The sequence below is a fragment of the Trachemys scripta genome, chromosome 2, assembly GCF_013100865.1.
Source record: "Trachemys scripta elegans isolate TJP31775 chromosome 2, CAS_Tse_1.0, whole genome shotgun sequence".
Lineage (NCBI taxonomy): Eukaryota > Metazoa > Chordata > Testudines > Emydidae > Trachemys > Trachemys scripta.
In genome coordinates, this window is record NC_048299.1 from 40,677,299 (window position 1) to 40,700,427 (window position 23,129).

At 43.4% G+C, this 23,129-nt stretch overlaps 1 protein-coding gene across 1 annotated transcript in view; it reads left to right on the forward strand.

Moving 5' to 3' along the window:
- Nucleotides 1-23,129, forward strand: part of RUNDC3B (RUN domain containing 3B) — a 174,470-nt gene that overhangs the window by 51,492 nt on the left and 99,849 nt on the right. The window contains exons 3-4 of the mRNA XM_034760380.1: nucleotides 14,267-14,400; nucleotides 18,606-18,691. Of these exons, the coding sequence (XP_034616271.1) occupies nucleotides 14,267-14,400; nucleotides 18,606-18,691 (220 nt within the window). The remainder of the gene's footprint in view (nucleotides 1-14,266; nucleotides 14,401-18,605; nucleotides 18,692-23,129) is intronic.

The following is a 23,129-nucleotide window of genomic DNA, read 5'->3' on the forward strand; positions in this document are numbered from 1 at the left end:
ATTCTTGCCAGGAAGTTAAAGTATGGATTGGATGAATGGACTATAAGGTGAACAGAAAGCTGGCTAGATTGTCCAGCTCAACGGGTAGTGATCAATGGCTCGATGTCTAGTTGGCAGCTGGTATCAAGTGGAGTAACCCAGGGGACGGTCCTGGGGCTGGTTTTGTTCAGCATCTTTATTTAATGATATAGATGATGGGATAGATTGCATCCTCAGCAAGTTTGTGGATGACACTAAGCTGGGGGAGAGGTAGATACACTGGAGGGTAGGGATAGGGTCCAGAGTGACCTAGACAAATTAGAGGATTGGGCCAAAAGAAATCTGATGAGGCTCAAGTGTAGAGTCCCGCACTTAGGACGGAAGAATCCCATGCACTGCTACAGGCTGGGGACCGAGTGTCTAAGCAGCAGTTCTGCAGAAAAGGACCTGTGGATTACAGTGGATGAGCAGCTGGATATGAGTCAACAGTGTACCCTTGTTGCCAAGAAGGCTAACAGCATATTGGGCTGCATTAGTAGGAGCATTGCCAGCAGATCAAGGGAAGTGATTATTGCGCTCTATTCAGCACTGGTGAGGCCACATTTGGAGTATTGCATTCAGTTTTGGGCCCCCCACTACAGAAAGCATGTGGACAAATTGGAGAGCGTTCAGCGGAGGGCAAGAAAAATGATCAGGGGGATGGGGCACATGATTTATGAGGAGAGGCTGAGGGAAGTGGTCTTATTTAGTCTGCAGAAGAGAAGAGTGAGGGGGGATTTGATAGCAGCCTTCAACTACCTGAAGAGGGGTTCCAAAGAGGATGGAGCTTGGCTATGACAGATTACAGACCAAGGAGCAATACTCTCAAGTTATAGTGGGGGAGGTCGAAGTTGGATATTAGGAAAAACTATTTCATTAGGAGGGTGTGTATGGGGAGATTTTGGCAAACCAGTAAAATGCCAAAGTGAAAGTAAAACCATTACGGCTTATTGCTAAAACCAGCCAATTCAGCAGGCTGTAAAGTGGCCATGCAGCTTGACCAAAAGGCAAATATAGTGCCAAGGTGGGAGGGGTGGGGAGGGGGTTTTGGGTGCCACAGAAAGGGCAGCTTGACCCTGTGTCCTTCCTGATAAGAATTGTGTTGAAGTTGCTGATACATGCATTTTAGAAGAGCAGTATGTGCCCCAGGAATGTCTGTTGGGGGCTCAAGGCTGCAACCTCTGGAAAAACCCACACCTGGTTAATCAATAATCAGAAGGAACCTCTTGCTTGACCGTTGAAACTGCTTACTTAAGTTTTCTTTAAGGGAGATGTCATTCTGTTACTAATGTATAAATAAGGGGGAAAAGTTTTGAGGTAGTTACTCTTTTGGACTCTCCTTCTGGATACATCTTGCGGTCCCCACCGGCAGACGGAAGATTTGGCCACCGGCAGCCTGCTGCTGTGTCACTCGAGCCACACTCAGCTTTGGTAATTATCAAGGGTTGAGGGTGTTTTATTAACCTGTTGTGGATGTGTGTAAGTGCTTGAGACTAAGTAAAGTTTATCTTTAAGTGAAAGCACTCTTGTGTTGTCCTGTTTGTGCCAGCCATCTATCGGTCGGATGGCCATGTCTTCCCTTATTTATTTCCTGACACCATCTCGCACAGAGTAAAAGTTACCAAGAGCTTGGGGTTGAAAGAACCCTGGGTAACAGGTGGTGAAGCACGGTAATGGATTACCTAGGGAGGTGGTGGAATCTCCATCCTTGGAGGTTTTTAAGTCCCGGCTTGACAAACCCCTGGCTGGGATGATTTAGTTAGTATTGATCCTGCTTTGAGCAGAGGGTTGGACTAGATGACCTCCTGAAGTCTCTTCCAACCCTAATCTTCTATGATTCTATGTGGGCTAATAACCACTGATGGACCTTGTGACCCGATGTGCCTAGGACCGTCCTCACTAGAAATGCCAAGGTCAGGGCAGGCTGCAAAAGGGAGAGCAGATATTCCCAAGTCTGGTGGGTAACACTGAAATTAATCTCCCCAACCAGTCACAAACTGTGCTCTTGATCCCCACGCTGGTTATCAAGAATCAAAAAAAGAAGAGTGAGGGTGGGGAAAAAAAGAAACCACACAGCCACTTTATTGCATTCCAGTTCTCTGGCTCCTAATAAGCACTTAGGTCCAGTGCAGTGAGAAGTTATTTAAAAAACTCTGTTCACAGATGATAAATGTTTTTTCTGACCCCAAAGGATCCGCCACATTACCAGGTCCGTATACATTTGGATCTTACCCAAAATACCACACTGCCAGCCAATCCTTTAGTGCCTAAAACTAACGGTTTATTATAAAGAAAAAACAAGAAGAGGGATGTTAAATGGTAAAGCAATCACATACTGTGATACAGCATGGCCAGAGGGCAGCAGGAGAGGGTTAGAAGGGAGCCTTATTTCCTGTAGAGGGAAGAAAGTTTGCTATAGATTAATTGGAGCACCTAAAGCCAATTAGAGCACCTGAAGTCTGTCACCTGATTAAAAAAAAAAAAAAACCTGCTTCAATCAGACGGGGAAGGAGTTGGAGCAGAGAGGATTGGTGTTGGAGCAGAGAACAGTTTGGAGGGAAGCAGAGGGAAGTCTGGAGAAGTGCTGCGGTGGGCTAAGAAGACCAAGACCCTACGTAAAGGGACACCAGCTTGTGGGGGCTTCCTGCCCTCCCTCTGCACAAGCCAGAAGGGCAGGAGAGGGAAGTAGCCCAGGGGAAGGAACCGCTAGTTCAAGTGGTTCACCGCTATCCTTAGGGCTGGGACCCGGAGTAGAGGGCAGGCCCAGGTCCCTCCTTCTCCACTCCCCTCCTCTAGGACACTAGTGGGGCAGTTAATATCCCAGTTCAGGGACAAGAAATGGCGCCCTGAACCCCCTCCCCCCAAGAAGAGAGAGCGCGAGACCCATCATAGTAGTGCTGGCAATTTGCCACAATACAAAGACTTCAAAGTCCATATATCAGGTTCTTAGCAGTATTGGTGAGTTTGCTGGCTTGAAAATCCCTCTGGAACACATCCACAGCTAGGATGGGTCATTTAGTCCTTTGTTCAGAGCTTGTTTGTAGAACAGCAACAGAGGGTCCTGTGGCACCTTTAAGACTAACAGAAATATTGGGAGCATAAGCTTTCGTGGGTAAGAACCTCACTTCTTCAGATGCAAGTAATGGAAATCTCCAGAGGCAGGTATAAATCAGTATGGAGATAACGAGGTTAGCTCAATCAGGGAGGGTGAGGTGCTCTGCTAGCAGTTGAGGTGTGAACACCAAGGGAGGAGAAACTGCTTCTGTAGTTGGATAGCCATTCACAGTCTTTGTTTAATCCTGATCTGATGGTGTCAAATTTGCAAATGACCTGGAGCTCAGCAGTTTCTCTTTGGAGTCTGGTCCTGAAGTTTTTTTGCTGTAAGATGGCTACCTTTACATCTGCTATTGTGTGGCCAGGGAGGTTGAAGTGTTCTCCTACAGGTTTTTGTATATTGCCATTCCTGATATCTGACTTGTGTCCATTTATCCTCTTGCGTAGTGACTGTCCAGTTTGGCCAATGTACATAGCAGAGGGGCATTGCTGGCATATGATGGCATATATAACATTGGTGGACGTGCAGGTGAATGAGCCAGTGATGTTGTAGCTGATCTGGTTAGGTCCTGTGATGGTGTTGCTGGTGTAGATATGTGGGCAGAGTTGGCATCGAGTTTTGTTGTATGGGTTGGTTCCTGAGTTAGAGTTGTTATGGTGCGGTGCGTGGTTGCTGGTGAGAATATGCTTAAGGTTGGCAGGTTGTCTGTGGGCGAGGACTGGCCTGCCTCCCAAGGTCTGTGAAAGTGAGGGATCATTGTCCAGGATGGGGTGTAGATCGCTGATGATGCGTTGGAGAGGTTTAAGCTGAGGACTGTAGGTGATCTGTTGGTTTCTCTTTTGGGCCTGTCTTGTAGCAGGAGGCTTCTGGGTACACGTCTGGCTCTGTTGATTTGTTTCTTTATTTCCTTGTGTGGGTATCGTAGTTTTGAGAATGCTTGGTGAAGATCTTGTAGGTGTTGGCCTCTGTCTGAGGGGTTGGAGCAGATGCGATTGTACCTCAGTGCTTGGCTGTAGACGATGGATCGTGTGGTGTGACCGGGGTGGAAGCTGGAGGCATGAAGGTAGGCGTAGCGGTTGGTGGGTTTTCGGTATAGGGTGGTGTTAATGTGGCCATCGCTTATTTGTACGGTGGTGTCTAGGAAGTGGACCTCCCGTGTAGATTGGTCCAGGTTGAGGTTGATGGTTGACTGTTTGTAGAACAGTTACTTCAAAGGCAAGAAGCAGGACTGAAGACAAAATGGAGAAGATGTAGCTGTCTTTTATAGTCTTTTTGCCATGCGACTTGTATTTCCTTTGTTCCAAACAAGCTTCACAGCCCATGACCTGGAAGCCTTAGAGCTGTGTTCCTAGCATACCCCTGCATGCCTTGCCGAGTCATCTCTTGCCTTTTCTCAATTGGTCAGTTGTATAGCTGATGTCTCTTGACATAAGTAGTGCTGATGCCAATCTATCGGGAGTGTCAGCCAGATGCACAGCACAAGTTTGGAACTACAAACATACCATACATATAACTTACAATACAAAGTGATACAAACACACAAACAAGATTATCATACTTGGCAAATTGTAACATTTTTGCTGCTACCTTACACAGCATATCTGCACAACTCATCGCAGTTTTACAATATTGGTATTCATAATATCCTAAAGTGTCCCCCAGTTCCATATAGTGTCACAGACCTATCCTCCATGAACTTATCCAATACTTTTTTTGAACTCACTTATACTTTTGGCCTTCACAACGTCTCCTGACAACAAGTTCCACATGCTGACCATGTGTGAAGATGTACTTCCTTCTGTTTGTTTTAAATTTGCTCCCTATTGATTTAATTGCATGACCCATGGTTCTTGTGTTATGTGATCGGGTAAATAACACTTTCCTATTCACTTTCTCCCCACCATTCATGATTTTATAGACCTCTATCATGTCCCCGCCTTAGTAGTCTCTTCATATGGGGGCTGTTTCATATCCCTAATCATTTTTGTTGCCCTTCTTTGTATCTTTTCCAATACTAATATATCTTTTTTGAGCTGGGGCACCCAGAACTGCATGCAGTATTCAAGGTGTGGGCAGACCAGGGACTTATATAGTGGCATTAAGATATTATCTATCCCTTTCCTCATGGTTCCCAACAGTCTGTTTTTTCAGTTGCCACTGCACATTGAGCGGATGTTTTCAGATAACTTGTCCATGATGACTCCAACATCTTTCTTGATGGTAATTTAGAACCCATAATTGTATATGTATAGTTGGGATTATGTTTTCCAAAGTGCATTACTTTGCATTTATCAACATTGAATTTCATCTGCAAAATTGTTGCCCAGTCACCCATTTTTCTGAGACCCTTTTGTAGCTCTTTGCAGTCTGCTTGTGACATAACTATCTTGAGTAGTTTTGTATCCTCTGCAAATTTTGCCACCTCACTATTTACCCCTTTTTCCAGATCATTTACGGCATAGGAATCCTCAGGTGTAGGAATCTCCCTTACATCTTTGCAACAGACCGATTATAAAAATTAATTTGGCTTCTCCACAACGACCTTGTCTTCCTGAGTGCTACTTTAGTACCTCAATCATCCGGTGGCCTCACTGATTTTGGCAGGCTTCCTGCTTCTGATGTACTTACAAACTAACAGCAAATTTTAAAATTTTTTTGCTATTTGCTCTTCAAATTCTTTTTTGGGCTGCCTAATTATACTTTTACACTTGATTTTTCCAGAGTTTATGCTCCTTTCTATTTTTCTCACTAGGATTTGACTTCCAATTTTTAAAATGTCTTTTTTGTTGGTTTTTTTACTCTGTTGTTTAGCCATGGTGGCATTTTTTTATTCTCCTTACGGTGTTTTTTATTTGGGGATATACATATAGTTTGAGCTTCTATTATGGGTTTTTAAATAAGTTTCCATACACTTATTTCACCCTTGTGACTGTTCCTTTTAATGTCTGTTTAACTAGCCTTTTTTTTTTTTTTTTTTTGGTATAGTTCCCTTTTTGAAGTTAAATGGTGCTGTGGTGAGTCTTTGGAATTTTCCCCTCCCCTTCCAAGATGTTAAATTTAATTATATTATGGTTGCTATTACTGATCAATTCAGCTATATTCACCTGTTGGACCAGATTCTGTGTGCCATTTAAAGCTGAATCAAGAATTGCCTCTCCCTTTGTGGGTTCCAGGACTGACTGCTCCAAGAAGCAATCATTTCACGGTGTCTAGAAATTTTATCTCTGCATTCCATCTTGAGGTGACATATTCTCAGTCAATATGTGGATAGTGGAAATCCTTCATTATTGCTGGCTATTTTCTTTCTTTTTCTTTTTGTAGCCTCTCTAATCTCCTTGAGTGTTTCACAATAATCATTCTCATTCTGGGCAGGTGATTGAAAGTATACTCCTACTGCTTTACTCTTATTAGTCAAGCATGGAATTTCTGTGTGTCGAGATTCTGTGGTATAGCTTGATTCACTTAAGATGTTTACTACCTTTGACTCCATGCTTTCTTTCATGTATAGTGCCACTACTCCACCAGCATGATCCACTCTGTCATTCCTATCTCTTTTGTACCTTGGTATTGCCATGTCCCATTGATTATCATCATCCCACCAAGTTTCTGTGATGCTTATTATATCAATATCCTCAATTAATCCCAGGCACCCGAGTTCACCCATCTTAGTATTTAGACATCTAGTATACAAGCACTTCTAAAATTTTGTCAATATTTTGCCTTCATGAGATGTACTGTAGTTGAATGGGACTCTTTCTTTGACTGTTTTTCTTCAGTTCCACCTGTATTTTATCAATTTCTATCCTCTCTTTTTTTACTAGGATATAGAGTATCCCATTTAATAAATCCTCTCCTAAGTGATGCGTTTATCTGAACTGTGTGCTCCTCTGCACTTGCCTGCTTTCTCCCAATGCTTAGTTTAAAAACACCTCTACAACCTTTTTAATTTTACATGCCAGCAATCTGGTTCCATTTTGGTTTAGGTGGAGTCCATCCTTAGAGGCCTGCAAATCCATGTATATCCGCAGACTATTTTTGAGGATAGTGGATTGGATCTAGATACAACTGCGCAGAGCTCTGCTCACCGGCAGGGCCTGGCCTGCAGCATCTGGCTTGGGTAGCCCGGGGAGCACAGAACGGTTGGGGCTGTTTGTGGCTGGGGCTGGTGGCAGGTCAGAGTCGGGGCTGTCCAGCACCCGCTCGCCGAGACTCTTCCTGTCCAGCAGCTCAGGCCCCTCTGGCAGCACCAGCATCCCCACCATATTGCAGCCCGCCACCTCGTGGGCAGCAGGGCCTCCCCCCAGGGATTGGAGTGGGCTGGGCCCTGGCACCCCACTCTTCCAGCCCTCTGTATGATGCAACATGCACTGCTGCTGCCATGTTCCGTTGCTCAGGAGCCCCCAGGAGCAGCACATGATGCAACATCCCTTCCTCTCAGCCTACCCCCCTGTGCCATCCCTTCTCCTCAAGACCCCGCCCCCATACTGCCCTTTTACCCCCAGTCCCCACCCTCACACTACCTCTTCCCTGCAAGACCCCACCCTCCCCCTTGCTCCTTCCGATCTCCGTTACTAGCCCTTGTAAGATGGCTTGCTGCTGCTGGTGCAGATGCAGATACAGGTAAAAGACGGCTAGTGGATCATGGGTCAGATTGTGGGTTGATCCTGTCGGATGCGGATCCACATTTTTGTACCCAGGCAGGGCTCTATCCATCCTTTTTGTACAGGCTCCTCCTTTTCCAAAAAACTCCTCAGTTTCTAATAAATCTAGATCTCTCCTCTGAACATCATTGTCTCATCCATGCATTGAGACCCTGCGGTTCTTCCTGGGTAATGGACCCTGTATGTGGAACTGGAAGCATTTCAGAGAATGCTACCATGGAGGTCCTGGACTTTAATCTCTTACCTACCAGCTTAAAATTGGTCTCCAGGACCTGTCTCCTACCTTTTCCCTATGTCAGTGGTATCTACTTGTACCATGACTACCAGCTGCTCCCCAGCACTGCACATAAGTCTGTCCTAGATGTCTCAAGAGGGCCACAAATTTCAAACCCAGCAGGCAGTTCACCGTGTGGTTCTCCTGGTCACCACGAACACAACTATCTATATTTTTAATAATTGACTCCCCCACCACTATTTTGTTTTTCTTTCTAGTAACAGGGATCACGTGCTCTGGTGGGGTATCCTTAGTGCGATAGGACGATGACATCATCTGGAAGGAGGGTCGCAACTATGGGTTCATTTCTCTCCACTCCATCTTGATGTTCTCGTTCTCTGAGATTTTTATCCTCCTCAACAGTACAGAGGCTGTTAGATGGTGGGAGGGACAGCTTTACTGTGTCCTGGAAAGTCTTGTCTGTGTATTTCTGTCTCCCTTAGCTCCTCCAATTCAACTATTATGCTCTGAAGAGCTTGTACTCTATCTCTGAAGGCCATGATCTGTTTGCATTGAGTGCGCACACAAGGCAGGTAATCATAAGTGTTGCATTCAATGTAATAAAGTGGATAGTCCCCACTCTGCCGCTCGACTTCTGCCTGCATTATTTTTACTCTTGTAGCAGTTTATTGTTTGTTTGTTTGTGTGAGGTTTGTTGTTGTGTGTTTGTTTTTTGTGGGTGATGGTGGTGGGAGAACTATTGGCCTAACTTTTTAGAGAATGTTCATTAGGTTGAACTGGCTTCCATGCTCTCCCGTTTGCTCCTCCTGTTTGCTAGCTTCTCTGGTTGCTTGGGAGCTGGCTTTTAAAATCTCTGTTCTCCCTGAGTTAGCCTTGCCCCCTTGTCAAGGGATCCTAAAGGGATTAGGGTTCAAAGGATGGCAGGCTAGAGCCTCATTAGGAAGCTCTCAGCCTTGCCTAGCAGGCCGCACACAGTGCCCTAAACAGATCACACTATAAACTTCAACCAAGCAGGCACACAGCAAGTAAACAAGCTCACAACAACAAACCAACTAGCAGACAGCACACTCCCTCTAAGGATTACATAGTTATTTCTCCTTTACCGTGAGAACTCTGTGGCAAGACTCTACTGTTTGCTGCTCCTGTTTGTTAGCTGGGCACAGGGCACAAAGAACAGCAAGTTTCAGGAGGCCTTCTTTGAACCCTTCAGCCCTCCCCAAGCCTTTCTCCCATGGCATTCCAAAAACCCGGTGGCCAGCCATCAATGCCATGCAGCAGCCCTCATCCACCACAGGGTCCTATGGCCAGCCCCAAAGGCAAAGTGACCAAGAAGACAGCACATCTACACATGGCTGTGAACATTACTGCTGCGATGTGTATGTGCATTTTGTGATTGGACTCTTAATTAAGATTGCGCTTTACTGTTCTTGAGCTTCTATTGTTTTTTTGTTAGTGAAATTGCACACTTCTATTGACTAAGTTTTAATTTGCACTATTTCTCAAATATCTTTTAGTTCAAGGGTGACTACAGTTTCATAAAAGCACATCCCATACATAAAGTATGTTGTAATTCCAACAAGAGACAACGCAAATCACTTAAAAATTAAAAAAAAATTATTATGCAGTGTATACCAGTACATTAAACAGTTTATTTGAGTACACTGGCTATTCTACATAGAAGCACAAGGCAGCCACTAGTCTTGTCATTAGCGAGTACCACCTCCCCTGCAAGCGGTCAAAGGCACACTCAACTTTAATCCTGCAACTACTGAGGTGTTAGTTAAAAAGTTCCTTTCTACTATCTAAATGTCCTGCGTGGCTGGGACAAACCTGAGTGGTGTGGCAACCCCGTGCACAGGGAACTGGAGCCCAGGATCTGGTCTAAGAGTAGGAGAATTATGGGATTCCTTCACAGAAAACGTAAGGGCATGAGGCTTAGTGCCTCAGAGGGGTGCACTCAAAATAATTGGGGGTGGAGAGGAGTCAAAGGTGCAGTTAGCTCTGTAAGCATGACAGGTTGTAGGGTTTGAAGCCAGAACCTGCAGATCCACAGCACATACCTCTTCCACTAGAGTTAAGAGTTGCTGATAGCAGAAACAGGCTGTTATCCTCTATGCAGACAAGCCTCTAGTTGTGTAGCCCACTTTGTGTAAGACAACTGTCGAATACAGGATGTCTGGTTTTCTCGGTTCTCTCTCTGGTTCTGGGAGAAGACTATGGTCTGGTGGTTAGAGTAGTGGTTACAGGCAGTATCATCAAGCACATTCCTGTGGTATATTCATTCTGAATGCCATTGTGACAAAGTGGGTGATACTTGTGTCCTCTAACCTTAGAGACCTGGGTATGATCCCCCGCTGTGCCTGAAATGACCTCATGAAGCGTGTTACTTATTAGTAAAATGGTCCCAATGATGCTTACCTCCCTCCTATGATAGAAATATGAGGCCTGACTTGTTAATGGATGTAAAATGCACATGAATATTCCAGTTAGTCAGTAGAAGAGGTGAGAGCAGAAATCAGTCTCCTGGCTTCCAGCCCATCTCATGAGGAATGTCTCATTATGAGCGAGATTTTACTTGAGATGTAGGCAGGCATGAGAGGGATGCCACATGTATGAGTGTAATGTGAGAAGCATGATACTTGGCAGTTCTGGCTGTGAAGGTCTTTAAGGCTTCATGTGAGGGGGTATACTGGGCCTCTATGGTTCTAGGGCAGGGGTAGGCAACCTATGGCATGCATGCCGAAGGCGGCATGTGAGCTGATTTTCAGTGGCACTCACACTGTCCGGGTCCTGGCCACCAGTCCGGGGGCTCTGCATATTAATTTAATTTTAAATTAAGCTTCTTAAACATTTTAAAAACCTTACTTACTTAACTAAACTATTGTTGTATGTAATGTATTTTAGACTTTTATAGAAAAAGACCTTATAAAAACATTAAAATGTATTACTGGCAAGCGAAACCTTAAATTAGAGTGAATAAATGAAGACTCGGCACATCACGAAAGGTTGCCGACCTCTGTTCTAGGGTGAACCAATTCTGGCCTGAGTTTGTCCTTGTTAATTTCTTAACTAACTATCAGGAGATGTATAATCTACTGACCTTCCCTAAGAATGGGTACAAAAGCTAGGGAGCTGGTCTAAGAATTCTGGCCTAAAAAGTTCAGAATGTGGGATATTTTAAACAGTTTTTTTTTCCCTCCGTTTGTTGCAGTTAGACTGGGGCATCTTTCAGGTAGTCTGAAGCCTTGGCTAACTTGGTGTTCTTGGTGTTCCTCTGAGGTATTCTTTACTCCTGGGGGGATTCTGCATCAAAATTCTGCATACTTTTTGTCAAAATAATGCAGTGTAATCACAGCAGTTTCAATTGTTTTGGTAATTTATTTAAACTACAATATAGAAAAAAGTCATAATAACTATTCAGCATTTCCTAAACACATGAAAGTTAAGTTACAAACACTTGGTAACTAATACCCTGCATTCCAGTTATAATCTTGGATTTTCATTTAAATTACATTACAGAAGACCAAACAGCCCTTCTCCCCCCCCCCCCCCCCCCCAAAAAAAAATCAAATGTCATTTTAAATTGCTCAGACTTTCACACATGAAAGTCATACAGTTTTGCTAATCATTGGCCTAGAGCTTGCCGGGTACTTTGGGAAGTGCTGGGTTCTGATTGTCCTGACATTTTATTGACTGTTTGGTAAGTGTTTTATTTGCCCTCAGTCTTTTTCCCCATTTAAAAAAAAATAAAAAATCAGAGAATTGGAAGTAAACTTTGACAGTCAGGAAAAAAAATCTAAAAATAATGATTCCTCACCAAAGGAAACATGATCTTTAAGCAATAGGGAATCTTTTGACATTTTGAAAGGTATTTCAGACACAATTCTAGCAAATTCTAAAGGAAGGAAGAATGAATGAATGAAACAGGCTGGCCAAGATTATTTTTCATAGGCAAAGGTTTTTTTGGGGGGGGGAATTTTTTTTTTTTTTTCCCCAAGCTCTGTTCTGGTATTGTGAATGAAGCCCATCTGGATTCTTTTAAAATCTCCCAGAAACTTCTTGACTGCCATCATCTATCAGCCTGGATTAAAAACGGATTATTTCCACATTCTTTTGGTAACTATTTCAGTCTGTCATTAGCCGGTTAAATCTCCTGGTATCCACTGTGCATCCTGTATTTATATATTTCCTCTTTTTGTGGAAACAACTAGCTTCTTTGGGGATAAAAATCCTCACTGGTTCTTTTAAATAATAGAAGAAACTGAAAATCTATAAGTTTTTGGTACATTGGAAATCCTTGTGATTGCTGTCCCTTTGAATGGAAGGATTGAGATACTATACCTGCTTCTCCCTATTTTTTTTTTTTTTTTTATATAAGTCTTTCTTCAGATTTTTAACTCCCTACATGAATTCATGTGGCAAGGTCAGGAGGTGAGGTGGCAAGTCAGTTAGCAAATGCCCTCTGGAAATTAGGCTTGAGCGTTCTAGAGCTGGGGCAGAGCCTCAGCTGATGTAAATTGTCATAGTTGCATTTGTAGGTACGACAGTTTACAAGAGAGGAGGTTCTGCCACCTGATTTCACTCGCTCTGGCATTTTAAGCATATGAGGTGGTTCAACTTTAAGGGAAGAACACGTAAGACTGATATTTGAGGTTTTAACTTTTTAAAGAGATTATATTTTAAAGGGGAAAGAAGCAAAGATCTTTTATTTCTTAAGTTTTAATTTCTAGGAATTTATTTTTTTATCTAGATTTGAGCTTTGTATGGAGAAACTGCATATCTATCGTTATGATTAGTCATCAGATAGCACATTACAGGTTTTTTTTTTTTTTTTAATTCTTTGCGTGTGAGTGTAACCTACACATCTCCAGGGTGTGGTGTTCTGTCCACACTAGTGGCACCAAGACCACTTAGAGTTAAATGGGTCTGCTCTACAGCCTTAGCTAACAGCCCGTTGGCATTTTGCTCATGCGGTAGAGACTCATGCACTAAGCTTCAGAGGTCCCAGGTTCAATCCCATCCGCTGATGAGCGGGGTCTGTTGGTGTTACACAAGCACTATTCAGTCTTGGAAGAAACGCTGTGTTTGTTTTGTGGTGATTGTTTTGGGGGAGCTATTGCAAGCAACAGGAGAGTTTGCCCTTTGCCTTAATCACGCTAATCAATTGGGCAAACCATGCAAGGGTGGTTTTTTTTTTGGGCTAAGATTTCTGAAAGGGAATTTGCTACATGCTGTTTTACTGCCTGTATTCAAGGACTGGTGGGTTTATATACTGCAAGTAAAACAAGTTGCAATAAGAAAATACTTAGACTTCACATCAGTGATTGCTCCTTCAATGGGAAGCCAACTGCCAGGGCCCCAAAATCTGCTACTGGTTGGCATAGGACTGGGGTTCTCAAGCTTTTTGGCAGCATGATGCCACTTTAATGAAGACTTTCCTGCTGGGACCCAAGACAGCATACAAGTTGTCATTTTGAAGAACAGCATGGCATCCTTACACTGCGTGCAAGGTCACGGTGTGCAATGTGAGAAGTCACGCTGAATGGAGGATGCCATTTTTCTCTACAAAATGGCTTCCTACACACAGTGTAGGACCCTGTACTTATGGTGCATGCAAGGACATGCTGTGTGAAGGATGGCATCCTGCATGCACAGTGATCTCACACTCACTGTATGTGCAAGGTCATGCTGTACATAGCAAAATGGTGCCCTCTGGTGATGGGGTCACTACCCACAGTTTAGGAACTGCTGGCATAGGAGCAATGGTATAGAACAAATGGGAATAAATTTAAAATTGCTGTAAAGCATAACTTTATGGAACAGGTTCTCATTCTGTCTTTGATTCTTTTTATTCATAAAGTGTATATGGCCCTATCTAGTAAAAAACCATTGTCACTATCAGCACTTGAGTTTTTAGCTGTTTTTGAACCCTGCCTTTGAGTTTGTGAAGTACACTGGGACCCTGATTACAATTTAGAGCTCTGGGTGGTATGGCAATATAATACTTTAAAAAAAAAAAAAAAAAAAGGGGGGGGGGGGAGACAAAACTAAACCTTAATCTACACACTGGTATCAAAGCAAGGTAAGCTGCACCAGTGCAAGTCACTTTCCATGCAACTGCAGCACATTTACACTAGGGACTTGCATTGGTGCAGTTCCTCTGGTGCAGCTATACTAGTGCAATAACAGTGGTAACAAAGCTCGAGGTGTATCCAAAACATTGGCTATGTTTCCTCGTTGTTTCTAACAATCCATATTCTTTACCTACAATTTTGTGTCTCCTGTCTTCTGATTAAGGTCAGATCACCTGGTTTGGCTATGAAAGCCCTCGTAGCTTCTGGGACTATATCCGAGTAGCTTGCCGTAAGGTTTCACACAATTGCATCTGCAGCATTGAGAATATGGAGAATGTCAGTTCTTCTAGAGCAAAGGTAAGAAATAAAACATCAAGGTGGCTGCAAATTACATAATTTATTGTATGTACATCTTAATCTTTATTTTTGTTCCCAACAGGAAAATATAAATGGTTAAGTTTATCCTGTAAAATCCTTCAGTGTTTTGTTTTTTTTTAAATAACTATTTATTTGGGAAGTTTTACAAATTATTGCCATGTAAACAGCAGAAACAGATTGATAATCATTACAACAGTGAGCTTATTTTTTTTGTTTAGAGAAAAATAATGTAGGAATATAAATCTCATCAAATCTTCCTATTTAACAGAGTGTTTATTGTATAACAGTTTGAGCCTGTTCACACCATCCAAAACATAGGCCTTGGCTACACTTACCAGCTAGTTCGACGGCTGGAAATCGAAGTTCTGGGTTCGACTTATCGCGTCTAGTCTGGACGCGATAAGTCGAACCCGGAAGTGCTTGCCGTCGACTGCGGTACTCCAGCTCGGCGAGAGGAGTACCGCGGAGTCGACGGGGGAGCCTGCCTGCCGCGTGTGGACCAAGGTAAGTTCGAACTAAGGTACTTCGACTTCAGCTACGTTATTCACGTAGCTGAAGTTGCGTACCTTAGTTCGAATTGGGGGGGGGTAGTGTAGACCAAGCCATATTGTTTCTCATGATTTTGTTAAATTGAGTGAAACTACTGACTCTACTCATATTTATCAAATCAGGCATGTCTATCAAATATTAATATTTTTTAAAAAAAGACATGCTGATTTTTTTTTCTGAAGGTTAATGTACTTTGAGTCCTGAATAAATGGTACCCAAATAACAAAGTATCTTTGTCCTCTTTAATTTTTCAGTAACATCCTCCCATTTATTTTGGAACCATTCTTCTCGTTTTGGGCTGTTTTTCTTTTTCCAGTGAAAGGCTATTAGTATATGAGAGATTAATTCTTCATTTCTTTGTGACTGTTTCTTCTAGGAAGCCCCACGAGGATTACCAGGGGTAATAAATATACAATAATTGATAATGTTTGGTTATGAAGTGCTTCCCAATAATCTCTGGACTTGTCCACTCCATGTGCATAAAATCTCTTCTTTTCACCACAATTTCTCCAACATTTATCCTCATTCAATTTTTATATATAAATAAAATAATTTTCAATCTGACTGTCATATTATTGAAACAGTATTTTAAAGAAATTTTCTTTTATCATGCTACACGCTGAGGTTGCAGGTCCTGTTTCGCAGATCAAAACACATTCTTCTGGGGGTAATTTGTCTGTACAAATCCTTCTTCCTCTGTGCCACGGGGACATTTCTTTGTTGGGAAAGTTGTCTGCAAAGTTTGACAATGTTTTCTCCCCTAATCGACCAGAAGCCAACATTTCTATTAAAGTTAGTTTCTGTATAAAAACCACTCTTCTAGAAAGTGGAGAAAATAATATCTAACTTGAAAGTGCCTTAGGAGAGTGGGCTAGTCTGACACACACTGGTTGGAGCCACTGTGTTATCTCTCTGCCACAGTAAGATTGAACTTTGTTGGAGATTAGATTGTGTGTGTCAGCTCTCAGCCACCCCAGAGTATCTTCTCAACCAGCAGACTCCTTGAGACTCTACCAATCTTAGCCTTACCTAGCAGGTAACAATCAATGAACTCAGCCACTGAGCACCTTAGAGTTGTCTCTCTTCAATGTACAGACCCTATCACTTTGCATTCACTGAAGATATTTGCTGCTCTTTTAAAGAGTTAGGGCATTACAGATTAGTAACTTAATTGGGGTAATGCACCCTTCCCTTCAAGCACAACACTGAGTTGGTTTGTAGGAAAAACAGAACAAGTTTATTAACAAAAGGATATAGGTTAAGTGATACCAAGTATAAGAAATAAAAACAGAAAGGGTTGCAAGCAAACAAAAGTGAAAATACACTTCTAAGACTGAAACCATTAGTGAGTTACAGTCTTTGCCTAAGCAGGTTTATCACCTGTATCAATTCCAGAGACTTGGTTGAATGACCCAACATTCTGTGATTTGAAGAGCTCTGACCCCTTGAATCCCTCAAGTAATGGATAACCTTGGGGTTCTTTCCTTTTTCTTTTTATAGTCCAGTAAACCTTTTGAAATGTATTATTTAAAAAGTAAGCCCTAGACCAAGCTTCTCTCTCCTACTGGGGTGCAGGCACTATGCTGTCTTCCCAAAGGTCATTAACTCTCCTTCAAGATGCAGGAAGACTTCCAGGGAGTAGAGTCTCCATCCCCCGTTGAGTTTAAGATCTTCTGTTTCCCACTCTGTAGGTTGATGGCTTTGTTACCTCTTATGTAAATAGATCTTCATTGTCTCTGTCTGATCTGGCTGGTCAGACAGGAAATACACATTCCTTTGTATAGGGCAGATTGGGATTTTGCGTTGTTTGCCAAACACATTTTAAGAACCTAATTCTAGCTCATTTATAACTTTGTACACAGCCTGTACATACATCATGCAAGAATATTAATGATCAATAAGTTACTAATTTTCCAATGATATATTACGTGCCATCTTTTGGCTATATGTCATGACAACAATGTGTTAGGTATAATGAGTTTGTCTTTCCTGAAAAGAGTTGCTGACATAGAATAATGAACCACCAATGTCCTCTGTGTCACAGCCAGTTAAAGTTTTGATTTCTAAATAAATTAGAAAAGTTTCTTTGAACAGCTGGTCAACCATATGTATTCCATGGCTTTCCCTATCTATAAAACTTTCTGGTTCATGTAATCTGGATTATTTGCAATGGGTATAGTTGGCAAGGGCAAATAATTTTATTTTACTTTTAGTTCTCTATGGCTTTGAGATATTAGCCATTTTTAAAGAATACATATACATTTCTGGAGGATATTTTTTATATTAATCTGTGGTAACCTAGCATATTCCCCAATTTTTTTCTTCAGTAAAGACCCAGTGATGGGGTGCTCTAGAACACCCCCAATCCACTATTGTTTTGAGCTGGCTGGTTTGATAATACCATAAAATACTTGGAACAGCTTCTTCATCCTGTTTTAATAAGTCTGTACAAAATGTCTGCATTCACACTGTCTTTTCTTATTCCATATAAATACTAATGTTGTTTTCTATATTCCTGTTAGAATTTTATCTGGGATGATTATAGAAAGATTTTGAACAAAAAAGATAGCCTTAGCAAAATATTAATTTTGACCATGACTATTCTTCCCAACTAAGAAATTGCATACTTCCACCAGCACTCCAAGCTCTCTTCATTTGCTGAAGTAGTGGTTTGACATTTAAATCCTACTGCTGTTCTCGATTTTCAGATTTTAATTCCCATGCTCATTTGTACCCTAATGTTTTCCAGAGGCATGACTTCTTAGAGGGCTGGCAAATTTATAGCTAATAATTCAGCTTTAATGCCAGACACTCCCAAAATCCTGGATTTCTTTAGATACGAATTTTAGGGAAATATTCAGGTTAGATTAAAAAAAAGTCATCAGCATATAATGCTATTTTCTGATGTGTTCCTGCAAGTTTTATTCCTGTGATACATTCATTATTCTTTTGTGTAAAGGGCTCTATGGCCAATGCTTAAAAAAAAAAAAAAAGACATACCTACTAATTCTTCTTCCAATGATGCACATGTCAATTCCTTGTCAGGTATATTTGACTGGCACCAGTGAAAAAATTTAAATTAGAAAATACTATAGATTGCACTGCCAAATATTTAACACAAAGTTTAGCTTTTAAAATTATGTACAGCCAGACATCATTTTTATAATAGAATTCTGTGTAAAATTACTGATTGATAAACAGATTTCAGTAATTGCAAAAATGCAGTTTACAAGGAGTTCCAAAGTAAAGGTATGTTGCAAAACTTATTTACAGAAATAGGTATGGAAAGCTGCCAAAGCTTTCACATCTGTTTTCATTAAATTAGAAATATTTTGTACATCTGAGTCAAAGTTAGCCACTTCTATATTCTTGAAGGAAAGATTGCTACTTCAGAATTCTTATTTGAATACCCCTGTAAAATGTGAGAAATATGTTTTGTGTGGTTTTTTTTTTTTTATTCCTGTAGTCAAGTATACATTAAATACCAAATTAATATTTTTAGTAGCAAATTGTGTAGTGGCTTCCCCCCTCCAGCTGTACTGGTCTGATTTGTTTTCCAGAGGTTCAAATAAACAGAATGCTTTTTAGTACAGTATGTGATTTAAGTATTTGATATTGTTTCTTCTTCCTTTCAGGGCAGAGCGTGGATCAGAGTGGCACTTATGGAAAAACATTTGTCAGAATATATTTCTGCAGCTCTAAGAGACTTCAAAACAACCAGGTCTTAAAGTCCTTTTATTTGCTTAATGCTAAATTTCAAAATGTTGCTTAGGCAAAAGACCTGGGTTTGGGAATGAACTTGGTACTTGAGCTATATAAGAATAAGCAGTAAATAGCAGAAATGGTGTGTTTAGTTTGTATGAGGGGTATCCGTTGCTGCCTTTGCAGACTGATCTAGAGGCCTGTATTTGTATGTTAGCATTGGCATAATTGGAAACTTGTATATTCCTCTTTGATAAAAGTTTGGCTCTTTTTTTTTTTTTTAAATGAAGATTTTGGGGAGGATCAGTGAGATAGGAAACTAAACTTTGGAAGAGGGGTTGGTGCTTGTTGCCTACATAAAGGTAAAAAATTAAACATTGGTCTGAGGTCTTCTTCTCAAGATAGAGGAAGTGCCTTTAGATTAAAAAGCCCCCAGAAACACAGTGAAAGAAGTTTTAAATTTGTCCCAGTTATTATGGAGAATTTCCCCAGGCATAACTTAGGGGGGGAAGGAAGAGACTTCTGGCAAAGTACTTTAGGGTATGTCTACACTACGAAATTAGTTCGAATTTATAGAAGCCGGTTTTATAGAAATCGGTTGTATACAGCCGATTGTGTGTGTCCCCACATAAAATGCTCTAAGTGCTCTAGTTGGCGGACCGCGTCCACAATACGAGGCTAGCGTCGACTTCCGGAGCATTGCACTATGGGTAGCTATCCCACAGCTATCCCACAGTTCCCGCAGTCTCCGCCGCCCATTGGAATTCTGGGTTGAGATCCCAATGCCCGGATGATGCAAAACAGTGTCGCGGGAGGTTCTGGGTACATGTCGTCAGGCCCCTCCCCCTCCGTCACAGCAACGGCAGACAATAGATTCGCGCCTTTTTACCTGGGTTACCTGTGCAGACAACATACCACGACAAGCATGGAGCCCGCTCTGCTCAGCTGAGCTCACCGTCACCATATGTCCTCTGGGTGCCGGCAGACGTGGGACTGCATTGCTACACAGCAGCAGCTCTAACTGCCTTTTGGCGGTAGACGGTGTAGCATGAGTAATAGCCGTGGGGCTGGCAGCCGTGGGGCTGCATTGCACCAGCCCCTTGCCTTTTGGTAGGAGATGGTATATTATGACTGGTATCCGTCGTCGTCATACTGCAGTGGCTGTCAATCATGGGCACCTGGGCAGACATGCTACTGTCTCGATGATGATGGCTATCAGTCATAGTATACTATTTTCTGCCAATTGCCCAGTATTGTCTGCTAAGCACCCAGAAGAGGCCGAGGGTGATCTGGGTGCTGGCAGACGTGGGGCTGGCAGACGTGGGGCTGCATTGCTATACAGCAGCAGCCCCTTGCCTTTTGGTAGACGATGGTATATTACGACTGGTATCCGTCGTCACCGCACTGCAGAGGCTATCAGTCATGCTGCACCGTCGGCTGCCAGCTTAAGATGTAAAAAATAGATTTCTTCTGTATTCATTTGCTTCCCCTTCCTCCGTGAAATCAATGGCCTGCTAAGCCCAGGGTTTTCAGTTTAATCTTTGGGGGGACCATTCTGTGTGACAGTTGTTTGTGTTTCTCCCTGATGCACAGCCACCGTTCTTGATTTTAATTCACTGTACCTGTACGCCATGTCGTCACTCGGCCCGCCCTCCCTCCTTCCCCTAGTCCGTCAGATACTAGTTTCGCGCCTTTTTTCTGACCAGGCGCCATAGCTAGCACTGGGATCATGGAGCCCGCTCAGATCACCGCGGCAATTTTGAGCACTATGAACACCACGCGCATTGTCCTGGAGTATATGCAGAGCCAGGACATGCCAAGGCGAAACCCGGACCAGCCGAGGAGGCGATTGCAGCGTGGCGAAGAGAGTGATGAGGAAATTGACATGGACATAGACCTCTCACAAGGCACAGGCCCCAGCAATGTGGAAATCATGGTGTCACTGGGGCAGGTTCATGCTGTGGAACGCCGATTCTGGGCCCGGGAAACAAGCACAGACTGGTGGGACTGCATCGTGCTGCAGGTGTGGGACGATTCCCAGTGGCTGCGAAACTTTTGCATACGTAAGGCCACTTTCATGGAACTTTGTGACTTGCTTTCCCCTGCCCTGAAACGCCAGGATACCAAGATGAGAGCAGCCCTCACAGTTGAGAAGCGAGTGGCGATAGCTTGCAACGCCAGACAGCTACCGGTCAGTCGGGAATCAATTTGGAGTGGGCAAATCTACGGTGGGGGCTGCTGTGATCCAATTTGCCAGGGCAATGAAAGACCTGGTGATATCAAGGGTAGTGACTCTGGGCAACGTGCAGGCAATAGTGGATGGTTTTGCTGAAATGGGATTTCCAAACTGTGGCGGGACCATAGACGGAACCCATATCCCTATCTTGTCACCGGAGCACCAAGTCACCGACTACGTAAACCACAAGGGGTACTTTTCAATGCTGCTGCAAGCCCTGGTGGATCACAAGGGACGTTTCACCAACATCAACGTGGGATGGCCGGGAAAGGTACATGATGCTCGCGTCTTCAGGCACTCTGGTCTGTTTCGAAAGCTGGAGGAAGGGACTTTCTTCCCGGACCAGAAAGTAACCGTTGGGGATGTTGAAATGCCTATCGTGATCCTTGGGGACCCAGCCTACCCCTTAATGCCATGGCTCATGAAGCCGTACACAGGCAGCCTGGACAGTAGTCAGGACCTGTTCAACTACAGGCTGAGCAAGTGCTGAATGGTGGTGGAATGTGCATTTGGACGTTTAAAAGCACGCTGGCGCAGCTTACTGACTCGCTCAGACCTCAGCGAACAGAATATCCCCATTGTTATTGCTGCTTGCTGTGCGCTCCACAATATCTGTGAGAGAAAGGGGGAGACCTTTATGGCGGGGTGGGAGGTTGAGGCAACTCGCCTGGCCGCTGATTACGCGCAGCCAGACACCAGGGCGGTTAGAGGAGCACAGCAGGGCGCGGTGCACATCAGAGAAGCTTTGAAAACGAGTTTTGTGACTGGCCAGGCTACTGTGTGAAACTTCTGTTTGTTTCTCCTTGATGAACCCTCCAAACCCCCCCCCCCGACCCGGTTCACTCTACTTCCCTGTAAACCAACCACCCCACCCCACCTTCCCCTCCCCAATTCGAGCACCGCTTGCAGAGGCAATAAAGTCATTGTTTTTTCACATTCATACATTCTTTATTAGTTCCTCACAGAAGTAGGGGGATAATTGCCAAGGTAGCCTGGGATGGGTGGGGGAGGAGGGATGGAAAAGGACACACTGCATTTTAAAACTTTAAGTCTTATTGAAGGCCAGCCTTCTGATGCTTGGGCGATCATCTGGGGTGGAGTGACTGGATGGACGGAGGCCCCCCCACCGTGTTCTTGGGCGTCTGGGTGAGGAGGCTATGGAACTTGGGGAGGAGGGCTGTTGGTTAAACAGGGGCTGTAGCGGCGGTCTCTGCTCCTGCTGCCTTTCCTGCAGCTCAACCATACGCTCGAGCATATCAGTTTGATGCTCCAGCAGACGGAGCATTGACTCTTGTCGTCTGTCTGCAAGCTGACGCCACCTATCGTCTTCAGCCCGCCACTTGCTCTTTTCATCCTGCCATTCAGCCCGCCACCTCTCCTCTCGTTCATATTGTGCTTTTCTCATGTCCGACATTGACTACCTCCACACATTCTGCTGTGCTCTATCAGCGTGGGAGGACATCTGCAGCTCCGTGAACATATCGTCCCGCGTCCTACATTTTCTCTTTCTAATGTTCACTAGCCTCTGCGAAGGAGAAACATTTGCAGCTGGTGGAGGAGAAGGGAGAGGTGGTTAAAAAAGACACATTTTAGAGAACAATGGGTACACTCTTCCATTACAAGGTCGCATTTTTCCTCTGCCTGCCGGTTTGGTATGAGAGATCACTCACGCAGTGCCCCAGGCAACATATTTCAGCTTGCAGGCAGCCATGGTAGGCCACAGTGTTTTGGCTTTTTTAACCTTCTTAACATGCGGGAAAGGTTTCAAACAGCAGCGCATTTCCCATATCAAGGATGAATTGGGTTGGCCATTTAAAATGGGTTTTCAATGCAAAAGGAGGGGCTGCGGTTTCCCGGTTAACATGCGGCACAAACCCAAGTAAACCCTCCCCACCCCCCACACAATTCTCTGGGATGATCACTTCACCTCTCCCCCACCGCGTGGTTAACAGCGGGGAACATTTCTGTTCAGAAGAGCAGGAACGGGCACCTCTGAATGTCCCCTTAATAAAATCACCCCATTTCAACCAGGTGACCGTGAATGATATCACTCTCCTGAGGATAACAAAGAGAGATAAGGAATGGATATTGTCTGCATGCCAGCAAACACCGGGACCATACGCTGCCATGCTTAGTCTGGAATCATTGCATAACAATGTGCTACTGGCCTGGAGTACATGAAGGAGAGCTTTCTGGAGATGTCCTTGGAGGATTTCCACTC